Source organism: Coenobita brevimanus, chromosome 103, assembly GCF_032717465.1.
Source record: "Coenobita brevimanus isolate Jiangsu-jjx chromosome 103, ASM3271746v2, whole genome shotgun sequence".
In the NCBI taxonomy this organism is placed as follows: Eukaryota; Metazoa; Arthropoda; class Malacostraca; order Decapoda; family Coenobitidae; genus Coenobita; species Coenobita brevimanus.
In genome coordinates this window covers 13,507,375-13,527,336 of record NC_137056.1, presented here as the reverse complement: position 1 = coordinate 13,527,336, position 19,962 = coordinate 13,507,375, and the positions used below count along the sequence as shown (strand labels likewise).

Here is a 19,962-nt window from a genome sequence, read left to right as displayed (position 1 = left end):
CTGTACTGAGCGATACTATTGTTTTTTTATTGTTCGCCCCTGCTCACTCGACCGTTAGAAAATGCGGCCTAGTGCTCCGCTTTTCTTTCCCACGACTTGGTCAGTCTAGTGTTTGTTGTGACGGAGAAAGGTCCTGTGCCAGCAGTGTGAGAGGTCCCTAGCACCCAAACTCCACTAGTACAGTAATCCAGTCCTCCCACCCCCCGGGTGATACATAGCATTCATCGACTGGTATTTCCTTTTTGTATAATCCTAGTTTTAAGAGTTTAGTTAAGATGTTTTTTCCTAGGCGTAAGTATTTAGCTTTTGTGTGAGTGAGTGAGTGCGTCTCATTTAATTGATTTGAATTGTAACGTTAAATTTATTTTTTGTGATTAATAAATTTAACAGTTCATTTTCTTGAGTTCAATGTAAAGTAAAATCTTGTTTCATTTCTCCAAATTTAGCTTATTTTCCATATAGCTCCTAGCTTGCATAAACGTTTGCTTTCATAACTGGTACTTAGACCAGTCTTGTTGTATTAACTTAAAATCCGTTGTGCCAGATAGGAGTTAAAGCATCAGCAAGAGCCTGATATTATTATTAGTATTAGTTATTTATTGTCAGGGGTGAAGTAACTTTCTCCAGAGGCTAACAGTACAGTAATTCAGCAATTGTGAGTAATTAGTCTCTGCTGTGTACTGTTGAGAAAGTTTTTAAATTCTTGTTCTTAGAGAATCGTTGCACGATTTAGCAAGACAATCATTGTCCCTGCTCTTTAATATTATTGAATATTAATATCAATTTAAATAACATTTAACCATTTATTATAAAAACACCGTGTTATTATAAAAACCCCGTGACAATTGGCGACCTCGCCAGGATATTAACTCCTAGCTCTAAAGCTATTCACGAGATAGTGCTCACTCATTCATATTTAGGTATTTATTATTAAAGTTTATAGGCACAAGTTTACTGGTGGTTACCGTTGATTTAGCAAGTGAATTTTTGCTTTATTAATCAATAGAGTACTTAACTCTAGTTTATTCTTGGTAACGCCACACGATTTTATTCGCTCCTGGGTAGCCGCCATACCCATTGTGTTAATTATTGAGAGTTCTTAGTCATTTACATTTTTTAATTATCTTTGCCAGTTAACTAGATAAGACTGGTCACCACTAGCTTGTGTCTGTATTCTTTACTTGTGTTTATTAGTATTCGTCGCTAAGCAGTCAGTACTCAGTTTCGGTTACTTAGTAAATTGAGCTAGCATCATGGCAGCCAGTGCTTATGTACAGGAAGCCAAAGATATGGGTCTCACAGACCCAGAGAAAATACAGAGTTACGTTCTCTCACGGTTCAATTACGAGCAAGAACGTGAGGAAGATGCTCGTGAAGAGCGTAGAATTCAGCGCGAATACGAGCGAGAACAGCGCGAACACGAGCGAGAACAGCGCGAATACGAGCGAGAACAGTGCGAACACGAGCAGAAACAGCGCGAGCTCGACTTAAAACACGTGCGGGAACAACGTGAATATGAACGTGCCGAACGTGAGGCACGAGAAAAACATGAACTTGAAGTGCTGAAGCTCAAGCGAGATTCCTTGGCTTCAGACACATCTGGTGCAGTTGGTCCAAGCTCCACGAGCGTTTTCCCTGCACATGTCCTGGCGACCCCACGCATCAAGCTTCCTTCATACAAGGAAAGCGAGCGAATCGAGCCGTACATAGCTCGTTTTGAGGACATGGCAGACATGTATCAACTGGACGAGGCAGCTAAGCGGCTTCAGTTTCTTAGCCTATTTGAGGGCCCTGCCCTCGATATTCTCCACAGAATTCGTGGAGACAATCTCACATATGAGATGATGAAAGCTGCACTCATTAAGGCGTATGGTCTCACAGTAGACGACGCCAAAGTTCAGTTCATGCGAGCTCGTCTCCAAGACAAGGAGACAGCTGTTCAGTTCCTTGATCGTCTCACAGCTTACTTAAATGAGTGGATGGAGAAAGATGAAACTCCTTCCACGCATGAGGGGATAATTGACCTTATGCTGCGTACACAGCTAGAGAGGTCGTGACCTGCTGAGCTCATAGCACAGCTTAAGATCTGCCAGGTGAAAGATGCCAGCCAAATGGCAGAGAAGGCTGACGCATTCTTTACTGCATACGGGTATCAAGCTCGTAAGCAAAACACCTGGAGCAGAAAAGATACTGCCAAGTCTGGGAAGCCGTCTCAGACTGAATCCCAGCACCAAGGCCATTCTCAGAGTAATGGCCAAGGTCCAAAACCACAGTGGAAGGACCAGGGGCAAAACACTCAGAAACCTGAGTGGAAGAGGTACAACAAGTACCCTACCCAGCAGCAGTATCAGCCACGCAACCGACCGTCGGGACAAACTTTTCCACCACCAGCTCAAAAGAGGCAGAAAGTGAATGCAGCCTTCATTCCTCAGCAGCAGCCTGGTGGTCACGTCCCTACCAGTGTGGGTACTTCCCCACAGTTCACTAGTCCCACAGTGACAGTGAACCCCCCTCCACAGATGGCCAATGTTCCATCTTTTCCTCAAGGCACAATGTTTGCCACATCAATTCAGCAGCCTCATGAGTGGCTAGCTGCTTCCTCCACAGGCCCTCCCACAGGTGACAGTACCTTCCTTGTTCAGCCAGGGTTTGTGGGAGACATTCCTGTGAAGGTCCTGAGAGACAATGGTTCCTCAGGTTGCTCTGTTAAGCAGAGTTTAGTTCGGCCTGAGCAGTATACAGGTCGACAGATCCATGCAAAGCTTATTGATGAATCAGTGAGATTGTTCCCTGAGGCATGTATCCAGGTGGCATCTCCATTTTATACTGGTACGACACTTGCAGTTGTCATGCCAGAGCCTCTATTTGACTTTATAGTACGCAATATTCAAGGAGCCAAGGATAGTTGCTCCGATGATGGCTCTACTCAGACTTCGGCTGCTGCGGTAACACGAGCCACGGCTGAGGCTCCAGACTGTGTCACCCCAGTGATCATTGAATCGCCGCAAGATCTGATGTGTAGTCAACTTGTTGTGCAAGAACAACATTCTGACCTGACACTTGCTGCCATGCAGAACAAACAAAAGGGTCGAGTGATAAAGTATTCACGGGGAGGTCGAGCCAAGTTCCTTCGCAAACAAGGACGGCTCTACCGTGAGTCACGAACACCCGAGGGCGAGGTTCGACTGCTGTTTGTCGTTCCCGCCAAGTACCGCCTAGCAGTGTTACAATGGGGTCTTTGTTCAGCCTCAGGAGGTCACATGGGCAAAAGGAAGACCCAGGGCCGTATCCGAGCTGACTTTTTCTGGCCAGGGATGGGACGGGACATAGATAGTTTTGTCCGTTTCTGCAGTGTGTGCCAAAGTATCACCACTAATCAGGGACATGCCCTTCCTGTGCCATTTGTAACCACACCTGTAATCTCTGAGACAGTTGAGAGACAGGGTAGTGGTGAAGTGGGGGCAGACCTGACGTCTCGCCCCATTGGCCCCACAGGACATATTATGTCCAGGGCTTGTACATACATATTATGTACCGTAAGTTAAGGGGGAAGTTGAGAGACGACTTGAGGCTATGGAAGACCCAAGTTTGCATAAGGATTCTCAGCTTCCCGGTACTAATAGAAGTACTGTAGGTTAAGGGGGAAGTTCGAGAGAGAACTCCGCAGAGGCGACTTGAGGCTATGGAAGACCCAAGTTTGCACAAGGATTCTCAGCTTCCCGGTACTAATATAAGTATTGTACTGTACGTTAAGGGGGAAGTTCGAGAGAGAACTCCGCAGAGGCGACTTGAGGCTATGGAAGACCCAAGTTTGCACAAGGATTCTCAGCTCCCCGATACTAATATAAGTACTGTAGGTTAAGGGGGAAGTGAGAATTCCGCAGAGGCGACTTGAGGCTATGGAAGACCCAAGTTTGCACAAAGATTCTCAGCTCCCCGATACTAATATAAGTGCTGTAGGTTAAGGGGGAAGCGAGAATTCCGCAGAGGCGACTCGAGGCTATGGAAGACCCGAGTTTGCACAAGGATTCTCAGCTCCCCGATACTAATATAAGTACTGTAGGTTAAGGGGGAAGTGAGAATTCCGCAGAGGCGACTTGAGGCTATGGAAGACCCGAGTTTGCACAAGGATTCTCAGCTCCCCGATACTAATATAAGCATTGTAGGTTAAGGGGGAAGTTAGAGAGAGAACTCCGCAGAGGCGACTTGAGGCTATGGAAGACCCAAGTTTGCACAAGGATTCTCAGCTCCCCGATACTAATATAAGTACTGTAGGTTAAGGCACAGGTTGAGAACCCATGTGCAGTTCAAGGCTATGGAAGACCCGAGTTTGCACAAGGATTCTCAACTTGCTGACATAATCGTGTGCTAAAATTAATGGCGACCTCGAATGTACGTCGTAGCACTGACTGCTAGGCAGAGAGAGTAATTGTAACATGATAAAATTTTGTCTCATTGACACTTTTGATGCTCCACCTTAATTGGTTTTGCAGGTTCAGCAATGGGTGTAGCAGTTTTGCTGTGCGGACCAGCTGATCGTCTGCCGCACGCTGCCACCTCTTCTCCTCTGCCTTCGTCGTCGCCATGTTATTATTTACTATGTCATTTTACACATAGGTACAGTTACACTACAACTGTCACACCTACACCATGTATTACATACACCACGCTACACAACAATTAGTTGTCAGTGTAAATGTAGCGACTTTTCGCTCAGTTTGACCTGAGTACAGGATTTTCACCGTCGTCACGGAGTTTTTCCCTCAAGCTTGCTTCTATTAACGTAAATACGAGTTTTTTTTCGCTCACTGGCGACTGCGACTTTCTCCTGTAGCAGGATAGCACACACACCACAGTGTGAATCTTGTGTGAATGACTTAGGATGTGTACATATATATATATCCACAAATTTTTTCCCATAAGGAAAAAATTTAATTTTGTAGGGGCGTAATGTCACGAATCAATTCGCGACATTTCCCTTTTGTGGGAAGCCACGAACTATTAGTGGAAAACTCACTGTGTATCGCTCAGTTAACCGTTTCTCTCTCCATTTCGGAGTATGCTTTTCAAAACATTCATCACCGTTTTCAAAAGTGACCGATTTAATGCACGTCACTAAGTGCTGTACTGAGCGATACTATTGTTTTTTTATTGTTCGCCCCTGCTCACTCGACCGTTAGAAAATGCGGCCTAGTGCTCTGCTTTTCTTTCCCACGACTTGGTCAGTCTAGTGTTTGTTGTGACAGAGAAAGGTCCTGTGCCAGCAGTGTGAGAGGTCCCTAGCACCCAAACTCCACTAGTACAGTAATCCAGTCCTCCCATCCCCCGGGTGATACATAGCATTCATCGACTGGTATTTCCTTTTTGTATAATCCTAGTTTTAAGAGTTTAGTTAAGGTGTTTTTTCCTAGGCGTAAGTATTTAGCTTTTGTGTGAGTGAGTGAGTGCGTCTCATTTAATTGATTTGAATTGTAACGTTAAATTTATTTTTTGTGATTAATAAATTTAACAGTTCTTTTTCTTGAGCTCAATGTAAAGTAAAATCTTGTTTCATTTCACCAAATTTAGCTTATTTTCCATATAGCTCCTAGCTTGCATAAACGTTTGCTTTCATAACTGGTACTTAGACCAGTCTTGTTGTATTAATTTAAAATCCGTTGTGCCAGATAGGAGTTAAAGCATCAGCAAGAGCCTGATATTATTATTAGTATTAGTTATTTATTGTCAGGGGTGAAGTAACTTTCTCCAGAGGCTAACAGTACAGTAATTCAGCAATTGTGAGTAATTAGTCTCTGCTGTGTACTGTTGAGAGTTTTTAAATTCTCGTTCTTAGAGAATCGTTGCACGATTTAGCAAGACAATCATTGTCCCTGCTCTTTAATATTATTGAATATTAATATTAATTTAAATAACATTTAACCATTTATTATAAAAACACCGTGTTATTATAAAAACACCGTGACACATCCATCCTTTGTCCTTTCAATCTATCCTCACAGCTATTCAGTTAGCCACCTACTCTTCACTGTCATTCATTCATTCATTCATTCATTTGTTCATCCATCCATCCATCCACCCATCCATCCTTTGTCCTTTCAATCTATCCTCACAGCTATTCAGTTAGCCACCTACTCTTCACTTAGTCATTCATTCATTCATTCATTTGTTCATCCATCCATCCATCCATCAACCTATCATCCATCCACCATTCCTTCCATTCTTCCTTCCTTCAGTTTATTCATCCTGTTGTCTGCATCCATCTATTCAGCCATCATTCCAGCCATCTGTCCGTGTATCTGTCTGTCTGCCTATTTATCTATCTGTCTATCTCTATATCTCTCTATCTATATATCTGTCTATCTATCCATCCACTTACCCATCCATCCACTTACCATGTCCATCTCTGAGATCTGACTCATGCTGCGCACCTCAATGTCAATCTCCACGGTGGTAGGTTCACCTGCGGGCAAAAATGAAGGTAAGGTTAATTAACTTCCCTGCCTCATCTACCTGTGCCACCCTTATCTGCCTGGGGCCTGAGTCGCAAACAAATTTAGAATCAATATCCTGTAACCCCTGTATATTTTTGTAGGGAGGACAGGGAGAGCTTGGAATTTTTCCCTCTTCTTTATTCATGTTGCAAATACAGATCCTAATTACAAGAGGAAATTATCGAACACTAATTTGTTTTGTGCGAGAGGACGGACAAAAATGCAGTGCCGAATAGTCCCGTAACAGTTGCTTTTCTTGCAGAAAAATCGCAGGTATGAGAGGGCACTGATAGTAATTTCGTGTATCTGGCCACTTAGCTTTGTTTTAGTATATGGAGGTTGTGAGGCGTATCCTCGCTGACATAAGATATATTTTCTTACATAATAAATGCTCACCCGACAGTTAAAAAAACAAACAGAAAAAAAAAAAAAAAAAGCATTCCCCCGGCGGTAGGGTGGACACTCATTTGTCCGAGTATACTCTGATTGCTTTCACTTGGCCTAACACAGCCATCTTTTCTTCTTAAATGGTATAGTGTACATAATGGTCATATGCTTATACAAAAATTGTGGCATTCGACATTTGTGCGATCGGCGCATTCCACAAGTGCATTCCACAATTTGTTCGTATGTTTTGTCACCATTGTGACAAAAGGGGTGAGATTGTTATGCGTGACGATGCAGGAAGAATAGTTTTACATAAATCATTACATCATCTAGACAGGATTTTGAAAAACCTTTTTACGATTCACATATTTTCCCAGTAATTTTTAGTTGAAAGATCGCACTAATCTGGCACCCCGCAGTGTGCATTCCATGGTTTATTTAATCAGATCAATTGCTGCTGAGTGCAACTCAGGACATCCACCTTTTTGTTTAAGCATACGACGATAACACTAGAAAGTGGTGCCTGTTGTGATCATTATTATAGACAGGATACAGATCCATAATATTGCCCTGTTCTACTATTGAGCTACATGAAATAAGCTGCAGAACGACGAAAATCTCCGTCCAGTTAAGGTAGACAGGAAATCTTTGGTCATACCAGATAAAAATGCCTGAGTTAGAACAGAAGGTAAATTATCTTAGGACCAAAAATTATCAAGATTATGGCCGAAAAATGCCAAGGTTAGGACTGAGAGATGTACTTTATAGATTTACTTCACTCGATGCTCATAAATACTCCCTTAAAAGATAGAGACAATGGACAAAGAATACCAAGGTTAGGTTAGAAAGTTGCCAAAATTTGGTTTAGAATATGACAGGGTCAGGGCCAAGGGATGCAAAAGTTTAGGCCAAAGCACTCAAAGGTCAGGGCTGTAAGATGCCAAAAGAAGGGACGAAAAACATTAAGGTAGGGGTTTAAGACTGGATCAATGTAGGGACCAAAGGATATTAATATGTTTGCAGTTATTCCATTTAAACATAATATTGTGAACATCTGTCATGGAATTTACTTCTGTGCCAACGTTACTCATTAATGTATCCTTATCCAGCCCCATCTGTGATATATGACCTAACCAGTGACCCATGACCTCGTACTGACCTCCCAGATTCGGCCTGAGCTTCTGGTCGTACCCCTCCAGCAGGCTGTCCAGTAGGCGAGAGATGTTCTTGGAGGGGGTGATGCGGCCCATGCGACCAGGCCTGGGGGGATGGCGAGGGGTTAGTGAGAGAGACAGACAGACAGACAGACAGACAGACAGACAGAGATAGAGAGTCCGTGTTTCGGTAGAGGAGGGAAGAGACTGGAAGATAGTGCAGGCGGATGGGAAGGAGAGGAGTGGCAGAAAGGGAAGGGTAGTGGATAAGGGAAAACAAAGGTAATACAGGAAGGAGAGGGAAGGAGTGAAGAAGGAGAAGGAGGAAAAAAATAAGGGAAGTAAGCAGGATATGAGAGAGATGAGAAGAGGAGCGAAAGGGAAGGAAAAGGAGAATGGAAGAGAGGGAAATAGATAAAAAGAGAAAAAGGTACGAGAGGAGGAAAAATGTAGAGAGAAATGTAAGAGGTGGAGAGGAGTGAAGAGGGAAAAGGGAAATACGTAGCTGAGAAAAGAGGATGTGGAGAGGGGACCTGGGGAAGTGGAGGGAAGAATATAGTGGAGCAGGTGGAGTAAAGGGAAAGAGGGAAAAGGAAAGAGGAAGAAAATATAGGAGAAAGGGAAAAAAGAGGAAAGGAAGGGGAGGGGAAATTTAGAGGATTAAGGGGAGGAAAAGGAAAGAGGAAGGAGAGAAGAGAAGAGAGCAATGTGGAAGAGGAGAGGGCTATGAAGAGAGAGACACAGTAGAAGAAAGGGAAAAAAGGAAGACGGAGAGAAGAGAGAAAAGAAGACGAACAGAAGACGAAAATAACAGAGCGAGAAGAGAAGAGAGACGGGAATCGACAAACACAAAGCACTACTTCAACCCTAGGACGTTAGGTATTCTTTTTCTTTTCATACTTACTGTATATTGACCTCCTTCACCTCGAAATGTCTTCCCTAAGGTAAATAAAATCGCATGAAGAGAGCAAGGATATATAAAAAGAAGAAAGTGAAAAAAAAGATCACCGGATACATGACATTAAGATACATGGTTAGGAAACAACTCTGAAAAATCATAACACATTTTTAAGTTTCTGTCACACAAACTTTGGGAGTTGATGAATTATAACCTACCTGTCATTGTTTATAAAGTAAAGTTAATGATATGATCTTTTATCCCTTTATGGGTTAATGGTATTTAAAAGGGTTATGTCAGGAATGGTATATTAATACGACTCACGTGACTAAAATTAGTATTTTCATTTTTCTCTGGTGAAATTTTAACGAGCGATAATAATGCTGGAGTTAATAATGGTGCTGGTGTATTAGTAGCTTATATTATATTGATCTGTAGATTAAACAAAAACTATCTAGCTAGTCATAATATCGCTTCGCGGGGACTACCGGAGTGCCGGGGATGTTGTAGGATCCGAGGCTAGGCTACCGTAGTCTAGATGGCTAAAGTTTGCCATAAAAGACCACCCTACGGGACTGACATAATTTGAACCGATTTGAACCGATCAGAGCTCTGCCACCGTACTTGATTTACTAAAGTGTTGAAGCTCATATAACAATGTTTGCATCAGTAGAATTTGAGCTTGTTTGTTAATTAGGCTTGTGCACTACAAGGACAACTGTTTAACTTTTCTTGTTTCTTCCGGATGATTTTACTCAGCTGAGCAGATATTTTTCGAACTGAGGATCTTCAGCATAGCTTTCCTTAACCCCTTCAATTCAACTCTTTATTTCTGAGCTGAATAAAATTATCAGGAGATAGCCTATATGCATATATTTTATGTACTGGAGCGGCCAGCTTGGACACACCTAACATGCGTTTAAGTCACGTTTTATGGCTCCTGAAAAGCAGTCTGTCCGTAGGACCAAAGAACTCGTCCTTTCTGTTACCGGATGAGTGACCCACCCCCCACCCAATGTTTTACTCAAAAGTATTGGTATGGGAGGTTTTCTGAGTGTAGGGTGAAAGTTGTATGTGGAAACTGTGCTGCAGTAGCTGAATTGGTCATGAGAATCTGTATACGTGGTCGATGGCAACTCGATAGTGTGCATACATATGAGAACACATAAAAGGACATACTAATACAAATGAAATGCAAAAGGGTGTCACCCTACTTAATAGGTTAATTGTCCGTAACAGATGTGGCCGTATCGTAGACAGTAGTAGTAATAGCTGTAGTAGTGGCAGTAGTGGTAGTAGTATAGCGTGATTCTTTACTGTGAGGCCACAGACAAATGTATATAATTCGTTGTTAATGAACTTATTTCAGTCAAATTTGGTATTTACTTTCTTCTTTTTGTTATAATCTATCCACGGTTAAATCAAGTTCTGAAAGCAGTCTTCTTCAGCTTTTAAATGTTATTGAACACGGGGTTCCAAACTAGCGAAGTTTTTGATGCAAATGCCAAACTGGATGGCTACATCCTTACTAGCAATGTCTTCTTTTAGGCAATCAAGTGTACGTGCGAGGTATGTTTTTAAATCCTTATCCCGTAAAGTGGCCCTACAACCAGGAAAGGAAAAAATCTTGCATCATATCAGGAGAAATAAAACCAGTAAAGTGAGCTTTGTGAGCGCGTGGCGAGAGCGCGAGCGTTTGTACGTACACCTGTTATCATAATTTCATCATGGTGTAAACTTTCATCATTTCTGATGAGGTAGTTGAACAATAACAGAAGAATAATTGAGCTAAAATATTTACTTTCTCAAGTATTCTCTCTCTCTCTCTCTCTCTCTCACGTGTTCTCTCTGGATGTGCATATAGCGAGGAATCGTGGCATTTGTCGCACACGCAATGTTCAGTTCTCTGCTCCCGAATTGCCGTGTCAATGTTTTACGTCGGTAAACGCCTGGCTATTGAACAAATGATAAAACCAAGAAATGAGGCGATTGCCTTTGCTGATTTCACCCCTTAAACATAGAAAAAACTTTCATGTATAATTATGAGTGTAATATCCGGTATTTAATTGTTGGAACTCATGCAAGAAATCATAGTGTTACAACAGGAAATCTGTTTTTAATTTTTGATTTTTCATAGAGGAGCATGTCTTTTGAAGCCCTCGGTACACTGCCTTGGAGCAATGGGTTCCAAAGGGTTTCTTTGATCTCAGGAGTAAATATATAGCTAAAAACAAAATTTATTGAATGTATCTACTACCTGCTGAAAGAATATCTTCTCTATCTCATATTGTAGAGAAGTTATTAGTCCCCGAATACCATCGCGGTCGAGCCGGGTCGTGTCGGGCCGCTTATTTCTCAGGTGAGTAAACATCGCTTCGCTACACATGCCTGCTTCGCTCGCTGCGCTCGCTCGCTCGTAATTATGCTGTCAGATATGGAACATGCAATGATCACCAGATCAGTGCAGTTAACCAACTGATGTTCATTTAGCGCCGCTCTGGTGGGAAAGCAGCATTAAATTCTTTAAGTTCAAATGTCTGATATAGTGTCATATGCAGTATATGACTGACACAGACTGAAGTTAGTATGTATGGAGTTTCATTTAACTTCATTCGTTAAATGAAACAGATGTATTGACATTATTCTCGAGCATCAGAGTAATGAATCACCCTACTGAATTACGGTAGTAGTAGTAGTAGTAGTAGCAGTGGTAGTCGTAGTCGTAGTTATAGTAGTATCAGTAATAGTAGTAGTAGTAGTAGTAGTAGTAGTAGTAGTAGTAGTAGCAACAACAACAACATCAGTAGTAGCAGTAGTAGCAGTAACAGTATGAGGAGTGGTATTAATAGTTAATAATAATGCTGCTACTACTACTACTACTACTACTACTACTGATAATAATAATAATAATAATAATAATAAGGTAAACAATGGCTCCCACCATCCATTCAGTCGTGCTGTTGCAACCTTTACATGACTCTTCACTGAGTGACGAAACCATTGGATTTACTGTAAACTATGAAACCATTTATTACGGCTATTAATTACAGCCAACAATTTTATGACTGGTAGTCCAGTGGGTTAGGGCACTCCGATTAGGTGTGGCCCATAAGAGGTTTAGTCCGAGGGTGTTTGAGATGTACTGCCCAGTTATTCTTGCCTTCACTGTCTGGTGTGAGTAGCCTTGCTCCGGGACTCTACGTTGCTGATGTGGCGATGGGTGCATGAATTATCATGGTATTAATATTAATATGTTCATAGCGTAGAAGTAAACGCAAAAAAGAAAAGACGACGAAGACATAGTGGGAGTAGAAAAATAGGACTTGCATTATTGTTGTAGGTGAAGTACTATAACTATATTCATTTCACCTAAATTTATCCTAAAACTGCCATATTTCCATCTTGAGTACTGAGTTGTAACAAAAAATTAGCACTAGAATATAGCACTAGTTATAAAGAAGTGCCATGGAAAGGAAGCAGAGCCATAGCATTGTCTTATTCTGTCGTTGATCTAAATAAACCACAAGAGGAAAGCTGCAACGAGTAAGATGAAGAACTATATTGGGCTCGTAGTGTTGATTAAAAAAAAAAAAGAAAAAAGAAAAGAAGAAAAAGCTAAGATGAAAACAATGATGTAGTTGCTATAGAACACTAGTAGTTATGTTATTGTTGTAGGTGGAGTCAGTGCCGATAGAAGAAACATTAGCTTACCTGAACGAGAAGTTGATGTTGGGGAAGGTCCTGTTACGAGCTGGAGGGGGAGGTGGTGGAGGGGGAGGAGGCGGACGGTGGTGGTGCTTGGCTGCTGCACTGTTGGGGGAAGGGAGGGTTAGTGGGGGTTGAGCAGGGGAGGGGTTAGTGGGAGTTGAGCGGGGGAGGGGTTAGTGGAGGTTGAGCGGGGGAGGGGTTAGTGGGGGTTGAGCGGGGGAGGGGTTAGTGATGGACTGAGTGGGGGAGGGATTAGTGGGGGTTGAGGGGGGGGAAGAGTTAGTGAGGGTTGAGCGAGGGAGGCAGTTGGAAGGTTGATAAGGTAGGGAGTAGGTAGGATACTGAGCTGGAGCGGGGATTAGCGGGTAAAGGAGGGCCAGTGCATATTAACCATTTAAGTTCTACAATTTGTATCGAGTGAAGAGAAATATTCACTAAATATCAATGCTAGCTTTGCCAGTAGGAAAAAGGGGGTAACTCGGGACGGTTTTTGAAGTTTCTAAATGCTAGGAGATCTCAGTTAGACAAATATATCTGGTGTTTGACTTACAAAATAACAAAGTGTACCAGTAGAAGTGAAAAGGTAAATTCACTGACTACGGTGGTCCTCTTCATTTTGTTGTAGGCAGCGTAACAATTTCGGTCAGTTTAGGAGACTCCTTTCGTACTGAATGAGTTAACCTCTTTAGACCGAAGGTCCCTCTCTAAACTTAAAAAAAGTTCCCTGATGTCACTATAAATAAACCAAAACTACCCATCATCTGTGAGCCAGGTAGACTGTAATAATACTGTTACGTCCCCATCCCACACCGCCACAGGCTCCAACAGCAGTAGATCAGTATAGGAAGGACGTTGCCCAGTGAATTGTTCTTCCTAGGGCTTCTAAAATTCAGTCTTTATTTTCCAAATAATTACACTTAATGCTTCCCAACTTCACTTCACTGTTTTCACAAATACCAGAGCTATACAATTTTCACTAACTGCAGTTACACTTGATGCTTGCCATCAACACTTCACTGTTTTCACAAGTACCGAAAATATACAAACTTCACTAACTGCACTGACACTGAACTACACTCAAACTGAATTGAAAACTGAATGAAACTGCTCTAGTCTCCTCCCCATCCTTATATAAGCTTCCCATATTCTAGAGTTTTCTACTACTTCTCCACAGTTCTCATGAATTCTCGAGGGAGCACCGGTTACAACAATTACCAACTCGGAGACATCTAAAATATGCCAGAGTTTACTTACACTGCAAACACTCTAAATTCTTTAACACAGAAACTGACATAAAATTACATAATTCAACAAACAATCACATAAACAAAAAAATTATAGGGAAAAAAGGGCACAAAAAATTAATGCATAACTTACAAAATAAGTTGCTCAAAAACAGCAGGCTAACTGGCAGCTCTGACACGTAGCAAAAAAAAACCAAAAAATACGAGAATCGTCGGGAACTCTCCAGCACAATCTAACTAGCAATCCAGCTTTTTAACACTACCCCCTCCCTAGTCCTTTGTCGTCCCAACAAAACTACACAATGCACACAAACACAACCCTCAATCCAAACTAAACATTTAATTATACACAGACTAATCTTTCAACTTATCAGGTCTTCTCCTATGCTGCTTCCAACGACGTCCCTTCTCCTCCACACAGACCACTCCTCCTGGAATGACTTGCTCTTCTTCCTGATTCACTTCCTCTCTTGAGAAACTGTCACCATCCTCTTGTACTTCACATCCTTGGTCCTCCTCAACATCCTTGGCTGCTGCAGAGCACGATTCCTCGGAGACATCCTGGCCCACGGTACTGCCACAGATGATTCACGTGTTCCATCTTTGGTCGAGATTTCCTGCCTCCACGAATCTGGTACGTTACGTCTGATAGGAGGTCCAACACAGTGTAAGGCCCATCCCACGTGCTCGGCAGCATCGGTGACTGTCCCTTCTTCCTCTGAGGATTGTATAACTAAACTTTGACACCATCCTTGAGGCTCACCTCACTTGCCTTGGCATTATACTTGCAATTCATCACCTCTCCTGAAAACTAAGGGCTCCTTGCACTTGATGATGTACCTCGGCCAGCGTTTCCTGAAGATGTTTCACATAGCTGGAGGTGTCTGTAGGCAACTCTTCACCAGGTGGTCTTCCCATTAACAAGTCAATGGGTAAGCATAACTCATGGTTCAACATCAGTTTTGCAGGGGTGTAGCCGGTACACTCATGGGATGCAGACCGATATGCCATCAACAAAGCAGGTAATTTCTGGTCCCACTCCATTTGTCCTTCTATGCAGTACTTGGCCAGTTCTTGTCCCATGGCCCAGTTGAATTTTGCCACCAACCCATCCGACTGTGGCCTGTGTGGGGTCATCCTGGTCTTCTTGATCCTCATTAAATTGCAGCACTCATAGAACACAACAGACTCGAAGTTTCTACCTTGGTCTGAATGTATCTCTTGTGGCATCCCAAAAAGACAGAAGAACTTGTCAAGCAACAACTGAGCAACAGCCACAGCCTCTTGATCTGGGATGGCATAGGCTTCTGGCCACTTTGTGAAGCAGTCCATGGCGACATATATATATATATATATATATATATATATATATATATATATATATATATATATATATATATATATATATATATATATATATATATATATATATATATATATATATATACCGGTTACCTATTTCAGTGAGTTGCAAAGGGCCAACAATTTCCACCACGATTCTTTCCATTGGTGCACCCACTTGGTACAGCTGAAGAGGGACACAATGACGTTTCTTGGGTCCCTTCTTGGCACAGCATACATCACAGGCTGGACACCGCTATGCAACATCCTGTGGCATACCAGTCTAGTAGAACTGCTGTTACAGCTGGCTTAGGGTTTTCTTCATTCCCAGGTGCCCACTAGTGATCTAGTTACGGGACTTATCCAAGATCTCGGACCTCATCTTCTTTGGAACCACCATTTGCCAATACTTGCTGAGGCCATCGGGTGTCTCCCACTGACGCTCCAGTAGTTCATTGTTCAAACAAAGGTCCCACTGACTCTAGTAGCTCTTAGTCACAGGGATGAACCCGGAAACCTCTTCCCACGATGATTGCACTGTACTCTGCTGCAGCCACTCTAGCACTGGTTGTAAATCTGCATCCTCCATCTGCATCCTCTTAAGGTCTTCTTTATCTGATGCTGCCCATCACTGCAGTATGGCTGCATTTGATACTATAATATTTTTTACACACTGCCAGCACTCTGAGTCACAGGGCCGATGACTCAGGCTGTCAGCATTGCCACGTATCCGCCCATGATGGTGCTGCACCTCATAATTGTGCTGGTCTAGCTTCCCTAGCCAGAGTGCCAGTTGTCCTCCCGTTTTCTTTAACGTCTTCAGCCACTTCAGTGCCGTATAGTCTGTCCTGATGATGAAGTAGGTCCCATACAAGTAGGGATGGAAGAAATCAAGGCTCTTCATCACTGCCAAGAGCTCCGCTATGGTGAGCTGAGCTTGCTGTAATACGCCACCACATACTCTTTTTCGTCCTTTTTCTGTAACAGGACTCCACCAATACCATGGTCACTAGCATCAAAGTCCAGGATGAATGGCTGACTCTGATCAGGGTACGGCAATACTGGAGAGCTTACCAATACATGCTTGAGTTCGTCAAAGGCTTTCTAAGTCACTGCTGTCCACACAGACTTCTGCCTCTTCCCCAACAGCTTGTGCAGAGGTGCTGCTATCATTGCTAAGTCCTTGACAGTCCTTGGCAGTAGGTACACAAGCCCAGGAAACTCCATAGGTCCTTCACACAAGTTGGAACCGGCCAGTTTTCCACAGCTGCCACCTTCTTTGGATCAGTACGGACGCTGCCTTTGCCTACAATGTGTCCTAGGTACTGTACGTTACTTCCTTCTGAGACAAGTAGCATTTCTTGGGTTTCAGCTTGAGGTGCACTACTCGGATCCTGTTGAACACCTCTGACAGCCTCTCGAGTTCCTGGTCGAAAGTCTGTCCAAACACAATTTCATCATCCAGATAGATGAGAGGTGTCTGACCATGCAGGCCTTCCAGTACGTGATCCATGAGACACTCAAAAGTAGCTGGGGCCTTGCATAGGCAAAATGGCATCTCTTTAAACTGCCATAAACCCCGTCTGTACGAAAAGACTGTTTTCTCCTTGTCCTTCTCTGCAACCTTGACCTGGTGGTATCCTGCCTTCATGTCTAGGGTGGAGAACCACTTACCACCTAACAGAGCATCCAGGGTGTCATCAGTCCTTGGCAAGGGGTATGCATTCTTCACTGTCTCTTCATTCAGGGCTCCATAATCTACACATCACCTTACTGAGCCATCCTTTTTCTTTACCAGAACCACTGCTGATGCCCAAGGATTGCTGGACTTTTCTATCACTCCTTGACTTGAAAGATTCTCCATCACCTTCTCCATTTCTTGCCATTGAGCTGGCATTATCCTTCGCGCTGGCTGTTTAATTGGGCGGTGATCCCGGGTGTCTATACGATGCTCCACCTGATCAGTGCACCCCAGGTCTAGGTCTCCAGTGGAAAAGACATCAGCAAACTTCATCAGCAGCTGCCTCAACTTCAGCATTTGTGAGCCATCCAGGCATTTCAATTCCTTGAAAATAGGTCTTGTAAGTGGTCTGGCAGATACCCATCTTCTTTGACTATACTTCTTTAACAAGCCTGCCTCTGATGCCTTTCAGGGTCCACTGCCTGGCACAGTCCCAGAATTTCTCCATCATTGATCTTCTGTGGCTCACAGGAGAAATTGAACACCACCACCAGCACTTCACCTGCACCTGTTTCCACCAAAGTTCTCCCCATCATCACACTGGCCTTCGTCTTGCACCGTACATCAGGTTCCACCACCCCTAGACAGCTATCAAAAGAGCCACTCACCTTGCACTGGAGAAATAGTTCTGTTTTTGGAGTATAACTGTAGATCAGAACGCCCTCACCTCACCACCAGAACTAGTACGTCTCACTGCCGTGACAGGAACTGACTTTCCTCGGACCTTCAGCTTCATGGAGCAGAAGTCCAGCTCACATCACATGGACATCAGATAGTCCAGACCAGGAAGGCAAAGATCCTCAATGTCAGCCACATAGACTAGAAGAGTAGCCTCTTGCCCTGCCACTTCAGTCCAGACATCCAGGGGTCCCCTCAGTTCTGTGTGGTGTCCAGTTACGTCACACAGGTGTTCTGATGACTCAGGCAGATACCGATGACGTAACATATCAGGCTTCACTAAAGTCTGCTCTGAGGCTGAATCAATCACTAGGGAACGCTTCTTTTCGTGTATTCTTCCATTTATTCTCACACTGTCGATTGCAGTTCTCTTGCATTTTGGTGGAGGGACTACTTGGGAAAAGCCAGCTGGTGGTTGCCCCTTAACACCAGCCTCCACTAGTATTCCACTTCTTTCTGGTCTTCTGCAGCCTTCTTCTTATCCTCCTTTTTCTTCTTTGGACACTCAGAACTGAAGTGTCCCACCTCACTGCATGTCCAACACACTTTTGTTACAATTGTAAATTTTCTTGTACTGCTCTGTTCTTACTCCTTCTTCCATTTGTAACAATCGTTCTTCTTGTGTCCCAGCTTCCCACAGAACCAGCAACCTCCTCTGGTCTTCTCCTGTTCCCTCTTTCACTTATAGCAATCGTCTTTCTTATGTCCTGGCTTTTCACAATACCACCAACTTCCTTCAGATTTTTCCGCTTCACATACCTGTCCCTTTCTTGCTCTGAATCCTGCACTACGACCTGCCTGAAAAGTGGACGTACTGGACCTGACGGAACTCAAATTCTAGAGCCCTGGCTAGTGCTTCTTGCATGCTGTTGGGTTGCGCCTGCTTTACTTGCACTTTCAATTCTGCACTATCAAGAGCATCGATGAACTGGTCCCTCAGAGGTATAGCCAACAGGTTAAGTGCTGCTCCAGGGTATGCATTGTATCTCATACTCTCCAGGTTATGAGCAAGCTGTTGTAGGGATTCGCCTTGAGCCCGTCCACGGGTCCGGAATCGTGCTTTGTATACCTCAGTCTAGTACATGGTCCCATATCTGTGCTCTAGCACTTCTACTAGGGACTGATAGCTGTTCCTCTCCTTCACCGAAATCTGGCCCAGAATTTCCATTGCAGCACCCTTAAGGCTAGTAGCAAGCTGCACTGCCCTCTGAATATCATCCCACCCATTTTGATCAGCAAGTGACTCACAGTAAGCTTCCCAAGATACTGTACCATCAAATTCCTAAGGTTTCTTTTTAATTGGCCCCCACCATTATAGCCATGCACTTCACTGGCTTGAGGCCTAAAGACTGGGGCATCATAATTCAGTCCAGGACTTATAACTTCTGCATTCTGATTATTCAACCCTGTACTGCTACCTTTAGATGCTTGGGATCCATCAAGATCCACCATACACTGTCCATTCTTTTCATATGCTCCCTGTGCACCAGCCTGAGGCTCAGCGGAGCATTATTTCTCTACAGCCTCAGTTCTCTCACTAATTATCTTCACATGGTCGACTACATGTTTCATCTGGTTGTCTACATGCTGTCTGCACTCCATCACAATTCTCTCACCAACTATCTTTAACTGGTCATCTGCATGCTGTTTGCATTCCATCACATTATTGCTTACCTCATACTTCTGCTGCCGTAGCTCAGCGTATACTTCCTCCTTCAACTGTTGCTGCTGTTCCTTCATTTCCCCCATGAAAGCATCTAGCTGTCCTTGCATCCTCAGTTGTAATTCTCTCTGTTGCTCTTGTACTGTCTCTTGAAGCTGTTCGTATCGTTCTTTCTTTTCTTCATTCTGTGCCCGTAATTGTTCTTTGAGTTTTTTCTGTTCTTCATTATGAGCCTGTAGATGAACACTTTGCGCTTGCAAAAGCTTCATAATTGCAGCCAGCAATGCCTCCTTTTGCCTTGCTTGGCCTCGTGTTTGTACATATTCTGCCTCCATGTCAAAGGTTACTCGCTGTAGCACTTCCTAATGATTCACACTCTGGACACCACTGTTACGTCCCCGTCCAACACTGCCACTGGCTCCAACAGCAGCAGGTCAGTATAGGAAGGAAATTGCCCAGTGAAAATGTTCTTCCTAGAGGCACCCTTTCAGTGTACAACACTGCAGCACAGGTATTGTAAATAAATTCTGGCTTCTCAAGTTCACTATCTTTACTTTCCAAGTAATTACACTTAATGTTTGCTACCTTTACTTCACTGTTTTCACAAATACTGGAGTTATACAGTCTTCATTAACTGCAGTTACACTTGATGCTGGC

General features: G+C 43.3%; 1 protein-coding gene across 1 annotated transcript in view; it reads right to left on the bottom strand.

Moving 5' to 3' along the window:
* Window positions 1-15,019, bottom strand: part of LOC145415590 (gamma-aminobutyric acid receptor alpha-like) — a 336,377-nt gene extending 321,358 nt beyond the window's left edge. The window contains exons 1-4 of the mRNA XM_080284811.1: window positions 14,946-15,019; window positions 12,642-12,740; window positions 8,038-8,138; window positions 6,393-6,460 (exon numbers count right to left, since the gene is read on the bottom strand). Of these exons, the coding sequence (XP_080140937.1) occupies window positions 6,393-6,460; window positions 8,038-8,138; window positions 12,642-12,740; window positions 14,946-15,019 (342 nt within the window). The remainder of the gene's footprint in view (window positions 1-6,392; window positions 6,461-8,037; window positions 8,139-12,641; window positions 12,741-14,945) is intronic.
* Window positions 15,020-19,962: the final 4,943 nt, after the last annotated feature.